This window comes from Girardinichthys multiradiatus, chromosome 14 (assembly GCF_021462225.1).
Source record: "Girardinichthys multiradiatus isolate DD_20200921_A chromosome 14, DD_fGirMul_XY1, whole genome shotgun sequence".
Classification (NCBI taxonomy): Eukaryota; Metazoa; Chordata; class Actinopteri; order Cyprinodontiformes; family Goodeidae; genus Girardinichthys; species Girardinichthys multiradiatus.
The window spans coordinates 24,828,740-24,841,522 of record NC_061807.1 but is presented as its reverse complement, the minus strand read 5'-3'; the positions used below and the strand labels follow the sequence as shown (position 1 = coordinate 24,841,522).

Sequence of the window (12,783 nt, the reverse complement as noted above, 5' to 3'; positions counted from 1 at the left end):
TTTACCTTGTAATAAGGTAATGGAGATATGTTGTAATTATTTTTAGTAGGATACCTATGTCCAATAACATGATTTTAATGGACAGTATTTGTAGGTTTTTAGTTATGTAAAGATACAGATCCATAACTTTGTGTGTTTTTTAGGAAATCATTGTTAAGACAGTTTCATTTTCAATTTAAGCAAAATTTGCAAAATTATCAAAAACATTTCTAAAATTTGTATGGGCATGTTAAGGCTTTACAAAATCAATTATCAGAAATTGGCCTCAAAATCTGTCATTGATCCATCTCTACCTATTCCACAAATAGGAACGTTTGGGACTATACTAACACTAATATATTTTAGCTATGCATAATAATATGGTGGGATTTCTTTTTCAGTTGTAATTTGCAGAGGTACACTTTGCTGTTATATTTATGCATTTAGTCAGAGCAAAACCTTGTCAGCAGTTATGCTTGTGATGAGGAGATGCAGCCAAGAGTAGGACAGTGTCCAGACTGGTGACCTTAGCAATGCAAAAATCTGCTGCCAATACTGAGCACAGTTTCAGCATCTTTTTGCTTTGATGTTCTGCCTCTGATGTTTAATATTGCCACGGATGTGCAGCTTTTGAATCCGCATGAAAATACAAATACATTATCAGACATTATCTGATAACAGTTAAGATCATTTGCCGGCTAAAGTATTTCTGATAAAAATCGAATGGATTTTGTTTTATTAGGGGTATGGACCAATTACTTTGACTGTTACTTTGATGAGTAGATTTATAATAAGAATTATGTTCCATCACATTATATCAATCAGTATTGGGAATTCAATGATACGTTCACTTCAAGGGGATTATATAAGATCTTAATTTTTTCAAAAAAGCTAAGAATTCCCATGTTTTGGTCTTCACTAATGGAATAAAGATTTTACAATACACAATGCTCACCAGCCTGTAAAATTCAAATGTAGGTTAGCATGATTCAACATAAATCTAAAAAGGTCTTAATTAAATTAATGACTGATTAAATTTAACATAAATCAAGTATCTACAGGTCCTTCTCAAAATATTAGCATATTGTGATAAAGTTAATTATTTTCCATAAGGTCATGATGAAAATTTAACATTCATATATTTTAGATTCATTGCACACTAACTGAAATATTTCAGGTCTTTTATTGTCTTAATACAGATGATTTTGGCATACAGCTCATGAAAACCCAAAATTCCTATCTCACAAAATTAGCATATAATTAAAAAGGTCTCTAAACGAGCTATGAACCCAATCATCTGAATCAACGAGTTAACTCTAAACACCTGCAAAAGATTCCTGAGGCCTTTAAAACTCCCAGCCTGGTTCATCACTCAAAACCCCAATCATGGGTAAGACTGCCGACCTGACTGCTGTCCAGAAGGCCACTATTGACACCCTCAAGCAAGAGGGTAAGACACAGAAAGACATTTCTGAACGAATAGGCTGTTCCCAGAGTGCTGTATCAAGGCACCTCAGTGGGAAGTCTGTGGGAAGGAAAAAGTGTGGCAGAAAACGCTGCACAACGAGAAGAGGTGACCGGACCCTGAGGAAGATTGTGGAGAAGGGCCGATTCCAGACCTTGGGGGACCTGCGGAAGCAGTGGACTGAGTCTGGAGTAGAAACATCCAGAGCCACCGTGCACAGGCGTGTGCAGGAAATGGGCTACAGGTGCCGCATTCGCCAGGTCAAGCCACTTTTGAACCAGAAACAGCGGCAGAAGCGCCTGACCTGGGCTACAGAGAAGCAGCATTGGACTGTTGCGCAGTGGTCCAAAGTACTTTTTTCGGATGAAAGCAAATTCTGCATGTCATTCGGAAATCAAGGTGCCAGAGTCTGGAGGAAGACTGGGGAGAAGGAAATGCCAAAATGCCAGAAGTCCAGTGTCAAGTACCCACAGTCAGTGATGGTCTGGGGTGCTGTGTCAGCTGCTGGTGTTGGTCCACTGTGTTTTATCAAGAGCAGGGTCAATGCAGCTAGCTATCAGGAGATTTTGGAGCACTTCATGCTTCCATCTGCTGAAAAGCTTTATGGAGATGAATATTTCATTTTTCAGCACGACCTGGCACCTGCTCACAGTGCCAAAACCACTGGTAAATGGTTTACTGACCATGGTATCACTGTGCTCAATTAGCCTGCCAACTGTCCTGACCTGAACCCCATAGAGAATCTGTGGGATATTGTGAAGAGAACGTTGAGAGACTCAAGACCCAACACTCTGGATGAGCTAAAGGCCGCTATCGAAGCATCCTGGGCCTCCATAAGACCTCAGTGCCACAGGCTGATTGCCTCCATGCCACGCCGCATTGAAGCAGTCATTTCTGCAAAAGGATTCCCGACCAAGTATTGAGTGCACAACTGTACATGATTATTTGAAGGTTGACGTTTTTTGCATTAAAAACACTTTTCTTTTATTGGTCGGAGGAAATATGCTAATTTTGTGAGATAGGAATTTTGGGTTTTCATGAGCTGTATGCCACAATCATCTGTATTAAGACAATAAAAGACCTGAAATATTTCAGTTAGTGTGCAATGAATCTAAAATATATGAATGTTAAATTTTCATCATGACATTATGGAAAATAATTAACTTTATCACAATATGCTAATATTTTGAGAAGGACCTGTATATACCATGGAATTATGATCCCAAGCACTTCAGGATTTTTACTAAAAACTGGAATCAGGTACAGTTTTCCCTTGAGGTGGTGGACCACTGACTGTCTCAATTGAAGGAGTTATGGTGGGATGAGCTGGAAATGGCTAGACATATTAGATGCTTCACCTGCAGTCATGTGGGTGCTGCTTTGGTCTGTTGGAGTGAAGAAAGAGCTGAGCTAAATAGATTGATGTCTACATCCTAACCTTCACATATAGTCATGAAATGTGGATCAGTACCAAATGAGAACAAAATCTTGAATAACAAGTGTCTGACATGAGCTTCCTTCATAGGGTGGCTGAACCCAGCCTTACAGACAGGGGGATGAGCTCTATCATACAGAAGGAGCTAAGAGAACTGCTGCTCTTTCTCACCAAAAGGAATCAGTTGAGGTGATTCATGCATCTGATTAGGATGCCACCTGGACACCCATCTTTTAAGGTTTTCTGGACACATCCCACTGGGAAGACAACCAGCTGATGTTGCATTTAACTATATAGTCTATCTCGCCTGGGAAGGACTTGGGATTTCCAAAATTAGCTGGGGAGTATCGCTGTGGAGGGTATGTATGGTTTACCTCCGCAACCTTTTCTGGACTCTATAAACGGACAAATCGATTTGAACAGACCTGAGTCTTAATTAATGCACACAAGTAAAACTCAATACATTGTCTGAGGTCATGAGCAAACTGTATATATATGGTATATATCTTACATCATGAGAGCCCACAATGTGACCCAACCATTATGATAATATGCAGTTTGCTAATAAATCACACTGATGCTGAAAAAATATATATATTTTTAGTGTAAAATAAAAAATCACAGGTGAAATTAAAATGAAAATAATTTCAATGTATGAAAAACAGCACAAAAAAAAAAACCACGATATTCCATTAGATTAAGTTGTTACCTGTAAAATGTGGTTTGGGGCAGACCATATATCCAGGGCTGTAGCTCCAGACTTGGATATTCACTGAATGGTGGGACGATGAGGGAGAAGATCAGAGACAGGCACACGAAGAAAGCAGGCAAGACCACCTAGGGGGACAGTGACAAATTTAGAGTCAAAGCACCTCATTTAACTGCCCTTACACCGCACTATCTGAACCCTTTTGAATTAAAATGAGAAAGTCACACAAATCCAATAAAACAGAAGATAAAATACAAAACATGGTGTATAATCAACCCAAAATTATTAAAATCAGTATTAGAGATCAGAAAAATTCAGTGCATTGCAAAAGCATTAACCCCTATGAACATTTTGACATTTTTACAAGTTGTAACCACAAACATAAATTAATGTTATTGGGATTTTACGAGATACACCAACACAAAGTAGTGGATAGGTGTGTGGTGAAAGTAAAAGTGATACATGGTTCACAATATTTTCCACAAATACAAACTTGAAAATGTGGCGTGTATTCAGCAGCCATTACACCTGTTGGGAGTATGATTATTGATTGAATAATCTTGATAAATAATTATAATTACAAATCATAATCTGACAAAATCAATTTCTTAACCATAAATCCTCATTTACGAATCGAGACCAGAGACGTTTCTGGTGTTGTAATTGTGGCTCAACGCCTCTGACAATTACAACCGTTAAATACTCCGTAATAGTTAATAACTATTGCCGGAGATGTCACTGTTTAATCGACCGTTTCTGCCGAAACGTGTGGAACTTGAACCTTATTTTGACTGACACATCACTTTTTGCACACAATGAAACACCAAACGCTCTCTCTTTATCTATGTGAATATTTATTAATTGTCACCTACTCAACATGCAAAATTCTACAAACACAGGGGTAACACATCTAAATAAGCAAAATCAACAAACGGTAGTGGGTATGTATTGAGTCAACCAGCAGTTTATGGCACAACAGACGAAGGGAGAGGGGGATATGAGTGGTGGCGAGTGGTGGGGGTTGGAGCGCAGCTCCGACTGTCCTTATGGTCTTCTGATCATAAAACTCCCCCCTAACTCCTGACCACAAAGGATTGATAACTTTTGGCGGCAAGCTAGCACAGTGAGATTGAAGACAAAGGTAAAATGGAGAATTTTACCATGAGGTCGTTTTAACAGTCCAGTCTTGCAACGCACCCGCGTTCAGATAGTAAACACAAACAGCTCTGGGGAACACGGCGGGTCCCGATATTACATAACACATCAAAAGTTTCAACAAGCAAGGTTACATGTACATATTATTCAGAACACATGAGATCCTAACCAGCGATTCTGATCGCTTCTACAACCTCTGACCCTGCCCAGGCCTTCTAATAAAGAAATAAAAGATGGGTTTTACTTGTGTCGTCTTCTTCCAAGTGAGGGAATTCGAGCGAGGAAAAGTGGGGTTAAGTTAATGTGCGTCCACAATTAACTTCAGGGGAGCGGTCAGTCTTTGTCCTTTGGTCTTCTTGACAAAAAGGAAAAATATGATCTGACCATCAAAGTCGACTTGAAAATGAAACACGGTAGCGGTTCGTCTCTCCGAAACTCCGTGTCTCCAGTTACGTGTTAACTCACGTCTTCGATCGGCAAAGTGAAATCTCTGGCCTTCTTAGTCCAAAAACTTCAGTTATGAATGGTTCGTTGTCCAACGAGAGAGAATGAATGAAACTCTTCACAGAGCTCTTCTCTTAAAGTGACGCGCTTCAATCACCAGACCGATTTCTAGCAGAAGGCAAGTTTTCAAACATGAGCGCCTCCTATACAGCACCCTGTGACGTCAGACTGGGGACGCCCAGTCATATCAGTCGCAATGCTCGATGGGATATGTAGGAGCGGGCTGCCCTGGGTACAAAATGGCCGATGCCATTGGAGGGGCACAGTGACGTCCAACAACGTGCAGATAGTCCAATACTCAGCAAACAAGTGGTCCAACACACCCTCAAAAAATTTTCATTTCAGAATGAGCAAACAGAGTCAATCTGTGTTTGATTTAATCTCAGTATAAATATGTCACATATATATATATATATATATATATATACCTTGACATTTGTGGTTGTAATGCAACAAAATGTAAAAAATAAATCAGTAAAATTAATACTTTTTGCAACACCAGTTGTTTCAAGCTATTTGTGGACACAAATCCATTATATTTTTTATTTTAACGTTTGTCATTTTTTGTGAAAACAAGTTATGTATGGTTTTATATATAGTTACAGTGAAGGGTGATAAAATAACTGTTTTCAGTCAGATAAAAAGAGGCCTCCAGATATTGATACAGATCCACCTTTACAGGGCACAAAATGGAAAAGTGGCTCATCCATTTAACAATAACACAGGACCAGTACAACAAAGCTTACACATTAATATGCTCCATGCCAACTTGTTTGGGCTCCTCTGCATGCTTTATGAGTTTGATTAAACATTTGCAACACACCCGCCGTCATCTGGCCACTCAGATATAATTAGATTCTCGCCATTCTCTCATCTCTAGTTATTTAACACACAGATGCACACACACAGAAAAACACTCTTGCCTAACCTTGTCTTCCCATCCTATCCTCTTCATGTAATTCTCTTTTCATTACATTGTTATAGGGGACAAAGGGGCCATGGAAAAAAAGCTAAATATCTGTAACATTTAATCATTTGTAGGTTGGCCCGCAGCAAAAGGGGGAGGTTCTGCATGGAGCTGATTCATTGCAGAGCATATAAATTTACCAGGCTGAGGAGCTACAATTGAAAATCTTGAGTTTACTATATATAAATGTGTTGAAAGAAAACTGAAGAGCAGAACTGGGGCTAAAAGGTCTAATGGCAGACCACAAAAATGATTAATTGTGTTGCTCTTTGTTTCAATTTTCTCTACAGTAACACCAGGTGACAGCTGCTGTGTATGACATAGGAAGAAATCTATTTAAAATTAAGGAGGAGTCATCATGCTCACAAATGCCGGGCAAAGCCCAAAAACCAATGCCCGACTTTATTGCTCTCCCAGGATTAGCAGATAGGTTGGGAAGAGATCTTATCCAAACTCGACTAAAAACAGCTTTCATAGTTCTCAATTCTAAGGACTAGGAACAGGTGATTCATATTTGAAAGCTTCTGTAAAGAATTTGACTCCACAGCCTTGTCTCAACAAAGAGGAGCCATGGACTTCTCACAGCGGCTGCCTGGCACGTTGAAAACTAAAATATTTACTGACCACAAAGTGGGAGAAGGCAATTAGAAAAAAAATACTTCTTTTCAGGTAGCTGTTTCAGTTCATATTGTAATTCCAAAAATCCGCAGTTACCAGGAGTGGTCAAGGTAAAGGCAAAGTAAATATACTGGAAGAACCACATCTCTCCCATTTTCTATCAATATGAAAGTGAAAGAAAATGCAGAAATATCTACATGTACATATATCCAGCTCTAACGTAGTGGCCCTGTTCTCTTGCTGTGCTGTACTTACTACATCAATTTCTCTTTAGAGAATATTTTGTACCAAACATAATAAAACTTTATTATATTTGGTACCTCATGTTATAAAAATGTATTAAACCTGCATCACCTGAACCACCCTTCTGAATTTTGGACTACCAAAATTCTACATTTTACTACATGACCTGTTGCCAAAAAGTCTGATGAAGAGAAAAGTTAAAATAATATCCTTTAAAATAATAATAATAATAATAATAAAAACTGGTCTCCAACTTTGAAATATTAGAATGGATTGGATGTGATGATGCCAGTTGGATAAAAAATTTAATGGAGAACAGTATGAATTATATTATTATATTTTTAAAAATATATCTTGGTTAACCTAGGCAGAATATTCAACAGAAATACTGAAATGCCTCACCACTCCCACAGGTGGCAGTATTATAAGTGCGACAAAAAAAAAAGAAAAAACTTTCCAAGCATAACTTTAGAATCTTCCAAAATTATTAACAAATTATCAGTGCTTGCTATTTGACACCAATCACCATTTCTTTTGAGCAAATGTTTGAAGTTTAACAGTGACAGGACAAACTAAGCCACACATAACAAATTCTATTGCTCTAGGTCAATTTACTCAACGTCTCTGGGGGTCTATGGGGCAGTGGGTTGGCCTCGGCTGGCCCGAAAACTCAGCTTCTGCATGATGATTGAATGATCTGTCTGAGGCTGAAACCCTTTTTGATTGATAGCGAAATGAGCATATCAGCGAATCAGCGATCTTGAAATTGAGCTTCCCCTCCTTGAAAGACCAGCATCCGCCACTGATATATAGAGATTACAGGGGAATGAGTTCACACTAACACACGCAATCTAAGATTAAAACAGTCCTAGATTTTGTACCAGACAAAAAAGGAAAAATAAAACAACTAATATTGTTTAAGGTCATGAGAAAAAGAAAGTTTTGGTTAGAGTTTAAGATTAGATCCTTAACAAATATATAATTTCACTAGCTTTTTCTCAACCGAAAAAGACAATAACCATAATAATAATAATAAGAAATGTGATTTTAAAACACCCACAAATCCCCAATTTGCGATATCAATTCAATTCAAAAACATTTTAATAATCCCAAAAGAAAATTAAATAATCACACACTTCAACCAATTATTATTTTTGAATATTTCTGAGTCTGTTTCCTATTCTGTAAATTACGGAAATACAAATATTTCCATGCTTAGAAAACAATAACAAAATAAATGTGCAATATATGTATCTGAAATATTTAAAAAAATAAAAGACATTTAATTTGTAAAACCAGTAAAAAAAAACACTGTAAAAAGACATCTAGTCTCATAACAACAGTTTAAGTGTCACAATCTGTTTTGCTACTCTGTGTAATCTTCCTGTCTTCCCGGAGAGGTTTTGCTGGTGGGCGTGGTGTTCAGACGCTGTCTGGAGCTGGAGCCTTTTTAAGGATCTGCAGGACAAGTATTCTTCACCTGATGCTCCACGTTGAGTGGTAAATCAAGCCTCTGACATACCAGTTTCCTAGTTCTTGGCAGAAACTTTGCAAGTTTTGTACAAACATTGAAGTAACCAAGCTCGTGTTTTTTGCTGCTCTCAGGTCGCGTGGATCACTACCCTGGATTCACTTCCTTCACCTTCGGGCAGAAACCCAGGACCTCATCTACCGGCGGCCTCTGCAAGCTCAAACTATCCTCCAGCCTGCCTAGAGTGTCCTAGAGTGATTCTGCATGTGGGTCAGGAAAATCTCAGCTAATATGACATTAAGAGTCATCGGTATGGAAACTCTTAAACTCATCCACCACAATATAACCATAATACAAAACCTTGCATTGCAAGCATCATTAATAACAGCTTCTTACACCATGAATGATCTCTACTGTTTTTCATGTCAGTGTTTTTTTAGATTTCCATAAAAGCTTGTAATCAAAGAGTTCACCTCCCTGCAGAAACACATCCACTAGCAATGAAAGCTGTTGACATGACAGAGCAAAAGAAAGACCTTTAGGTAAATGAGCGATAAATGTGGCCTCATACACACACATACACACACATACCGAACTCGGTGTACCCTCTACAGAGGGACGTCCAGGACTGACAGTGACTAATGCGGATTGGTACTGCAGCAAATTACAAGTAGAGCCAATCAAAGGTGAAACACTGTTCTTTCTGTTCTGCATCTCCAACACTGTAGAGGATGTTCTTTGCTGTCTGTTTCTGTCCTGACTACTTTACTATAATGACAGGGATCATAACTGATATCATTACTTGATTTATACAAGCACAGTGTTGTGTATAATGAATATAGACGGAGGGCAAAGGCAATTTAAGACTCAATGCTGTGAAAAAAAAATAAAACATTCAGTGCCAAGAAAATTGCTACTTCCTGAAATTGGTTTTGACTCGCTGAAATAATGCCTCTTTATTAGTTTTGACTTTTGAAATTATGTTTATGAAAATGAAAATAATACAGACATTCACTTAATGGGCTAACAGAAGCCTGTCATCTGTTTAATTGTTCAATTTTAATATGTGGCTAATCAAACCACTTGATTGGTGAAATCAAATCAGAAGAGTCAAATTGGCTGTCTTCATTTTTTTCCTCACAATGGTCAGCTGAAAGTTTGATACAGCCGAAATGTTTTTCTGTAGCTACCCTGACTGTACCACATGTGTTGTCCTTTCAAAAGGCAAACACTGCTGAAAAAATTCTGGGCCCTTATATTGAGACTGAGTGTGTGTCTGAATAATTCTGGAGACCCTCTCACTGCCAGCGGTTAACTCTTAGTTTTGTCTCCAGACATGTACGACATGTGCCTAAGGGATATGATGATGATTACTGCAAATGCGGTGCACTAACACAACGTTGCATCATTCTGAGGCACGGCTGTACTTTTTTCAATGCGTTATGTACTGCTTTCAGTGTGAATTTTTTTTTGAACAACTTAAATTTCCACAACTATTGACTACATCAAGACAGATGCGTTCCCTCCAGAGTTTAAATTAACGCACTCGATCATACGTGTCACTAACTGATTTTGGGAAGCCAACATGCATTTCACACAATCCTATCTTGATCCTCCCGTGCAACTACATGAGGGTAAGCCTTCAATTCATCAATATGACAAACTGAGACCATTACCTGTGCAATGAGTCCCTTGCGGCTCCTTCGGGCGTGGTGGAAGCGCTTGATGAAGAGTGCCAGAAACTGCCTCCTGATCAGCTTCCAGCCGGTGATGACCATGGATCCTCTTCCATTCAGGCTGGCACCTTGACTAAAATCTGCCATTAAATTACACAGTTATTGTCTTTGAATGGAGACACACACAGATATATAAACACACATACATGTGTATGTATCTTCATTTTCAGCAGGTTAAAAAAGGCATATGATTGAAGGTAATTCCAAATAGAAGCTGTGATTATATGAAGACAAATACAGCATATACCTTTCACTTTATTTGAACATTTTTCCTTTAACTCTGCAAGACAACAGAAAAATACCAACATTTAATCAGAGAGTGTTAAATTGTTTTTGTACTGTGTAGAGGAGTGGGTCAATACATTAAGATATAATTATAAAGTTACACGTTTTCAGTACTTTCATGCAGAAAGTGAAACACATTATTGAAAACAGAGCAAAATATGTTAGTCTTAGTCCTGTTATTTAAGATGATGACTTATAACAAATGAAAATACAAAATTCTGTTTTTCAGAAAATTTGAATATTACATAAGACCAATAAAAATATATGTTTTCTACGGATATGGTATGTTCATGGCAGAGGCTGCTGACTTGAGAGATGTCCTGAAAACAGTCAATGACACTCTCCACTAGAAGGGTAAAAACCAAACATTATTGCTAAACAAGCTGGCTTTTCACAGAGTGTTTATAAATATGGAGAGTTGAGTGGAAGGAAAAATTGTGGCAGAAAAATTGTGCGCAAACAGTAGGGATAACTGCAGCCTTTAGAAGATTATGAAGCACAGTGCATTCAAGAGTTTGGTGGAGACCCACAAGGCCTAAACTGCAGCTGGAATCTAACTTTGAAAGCCATCAGGTAAAGACGTAGGAGGAAGAAACAAAAGTAGTGGACTATTGCTAAACGGTTCAAAGTAATGCATGCAAAAAGAGCCCTGTCCAAGTATTGAGTGCATATACTATCCTATAAATACATGGCTGTATAGTATTTTTTATTGATGGTATGTAATATTCAAAGTTTCTGTGAAACAAAATGTTGGGGGTGCATTACCTGTAACCCACAAACAAACAAAAAAAAAAGTGCTTGGAATATATCATCCTGTGGAATAAACCTTTAAAATGTATGAATGTAAATTTTTTAACTGAATTACTGAAATAAATGTTTAATGATCTTGTGTTTACTGAGATGGACGTGTATGATCATGTAAATTCACAACTGTGTCTTTCATTTAAAGAAGTAAAAATTTAAAAGAACATGCCACTCAGCCTGTTGTGGTCTGATTTAGCGTGGACGGTGGCAACACTGTTCCTCTTAGATTCACGAGAGCTTCTTTTCCAGTCTCTAACCAATGGCTCCTTTGCTGCTGTGGGAATACAAATAAGATATGTTGTTTTGGCCTGACCCAATTTAAGGATATAAATAACAATAAGAATAGCTCCCTGTCTCGCAAGATGCCACATTATGCCATATATGAGTACAAACTCAGGTATTTTTAAGGGACGGGCACATTTACGACAATCTGAAAAAAAAAGTTTTCTAGGAAGTGGATGAAAATAAAAATAAAAAACTGTCAAACTACCAGGTAAACCTTTAATCTCTATATATACTAATTGAGTGTTTAAGGCATCATAATAAATGCAGCATAACTGAATTACGTTGCTTAGTGAATATTTGTTTCTTATCCACCAGATATTTCCCAATTCTTTTCTGGCTCTGCATTTGATAGGAAACAACTGTCGTAATTTGTGCTCTAAATGCTCAGAGAGGATTAAGGTACAAGTGGACATGGGAGACAGAGTTACCAGACCATGTTGGCCTGCAGGTAGCTCATCAAGAATTATCGACACAATTAATTTATCTTGAAGGCAATTTCACTGAGCAGTATTAGTCATGCTTTAGACATTCCCTTTCATGCTAACTGTAACACTCATCACAAGATGCACAGTTACCGCTTGTGTTGAAGCACCAACTGATATAGGGCACATGGTCTTGCATGCAACATGTGGTCAACCAGATCCACCATCTTGTACACCATTTGTTTGTTCTATAGGCCCAGCAGCACAGACTGACCACAAGGGGATGACAATAATTTATGAAATCCTTGTTCTTTTGATGTTCATCTCTACCCACATACACAGACACACACTCACATACAGTAACTACCCTGAGACAATCAGGCTCTCTTCAGGCAATCTGTGATGTAAAACTTTATTAAGCTTAGTGTAACAAATTTTTGTCATTGTTCTGATTATTATATACAAATTGTTATTTTTATGAAGAGGTGGTATGTCATCATTTGTGTTTAATAGTAATAGCTGCTGGTTGAAAGGCTTCTAAATTCAATCCCTTATTAATATACAGTGCCTTGCGAAAGTACTCGGCCCCCTTGAACTGGTCAACCTCTTGAAACATTTCAAACATAAAGATATAAAATTCAAATGTTTTGTGAAGAATCAACAACAAGTGGGACACAATTGTGAAGTGGGATGAAATTTCTTGGA

The 12,783-nt window shown here is 37.9% G+C and overlaps 1 protein-coding gene across 1 annotated transcript in view; it reads right to left on the bottom strand.

The window, feature by feature from the left end:
- Nucleotides 1-12,783, bottom strand: part of LOC124880928 (phospholipid-transporting ATPase ABCA1-like) — a 283,949-nt gene that overhangs the window by 143,877 nt on the left and 127,289 nt on the right. The window contains exons 27-30 of the mRNA XM_047386373.1: nt 11,541-11,645; nt 10,530-10,562; nt 10,223-10,362; nt 3,589-3,716 (exon numbers count right to left, since the gene is read on the bottom strand). Of these exons, the coding sequence (XP_047242329.1) occupies nt 3,589-3,716; nt 10,223-10,362; nt 10,530-10,562; nt 11,541-11,645 (406 nt within the window). The remainder of the gene's footprint in view (nt 1-3,588; nt 3,717-10,222; nt 10,363-10,529; nt 10,563-11,540; nt 11,646-12,783) is intronic.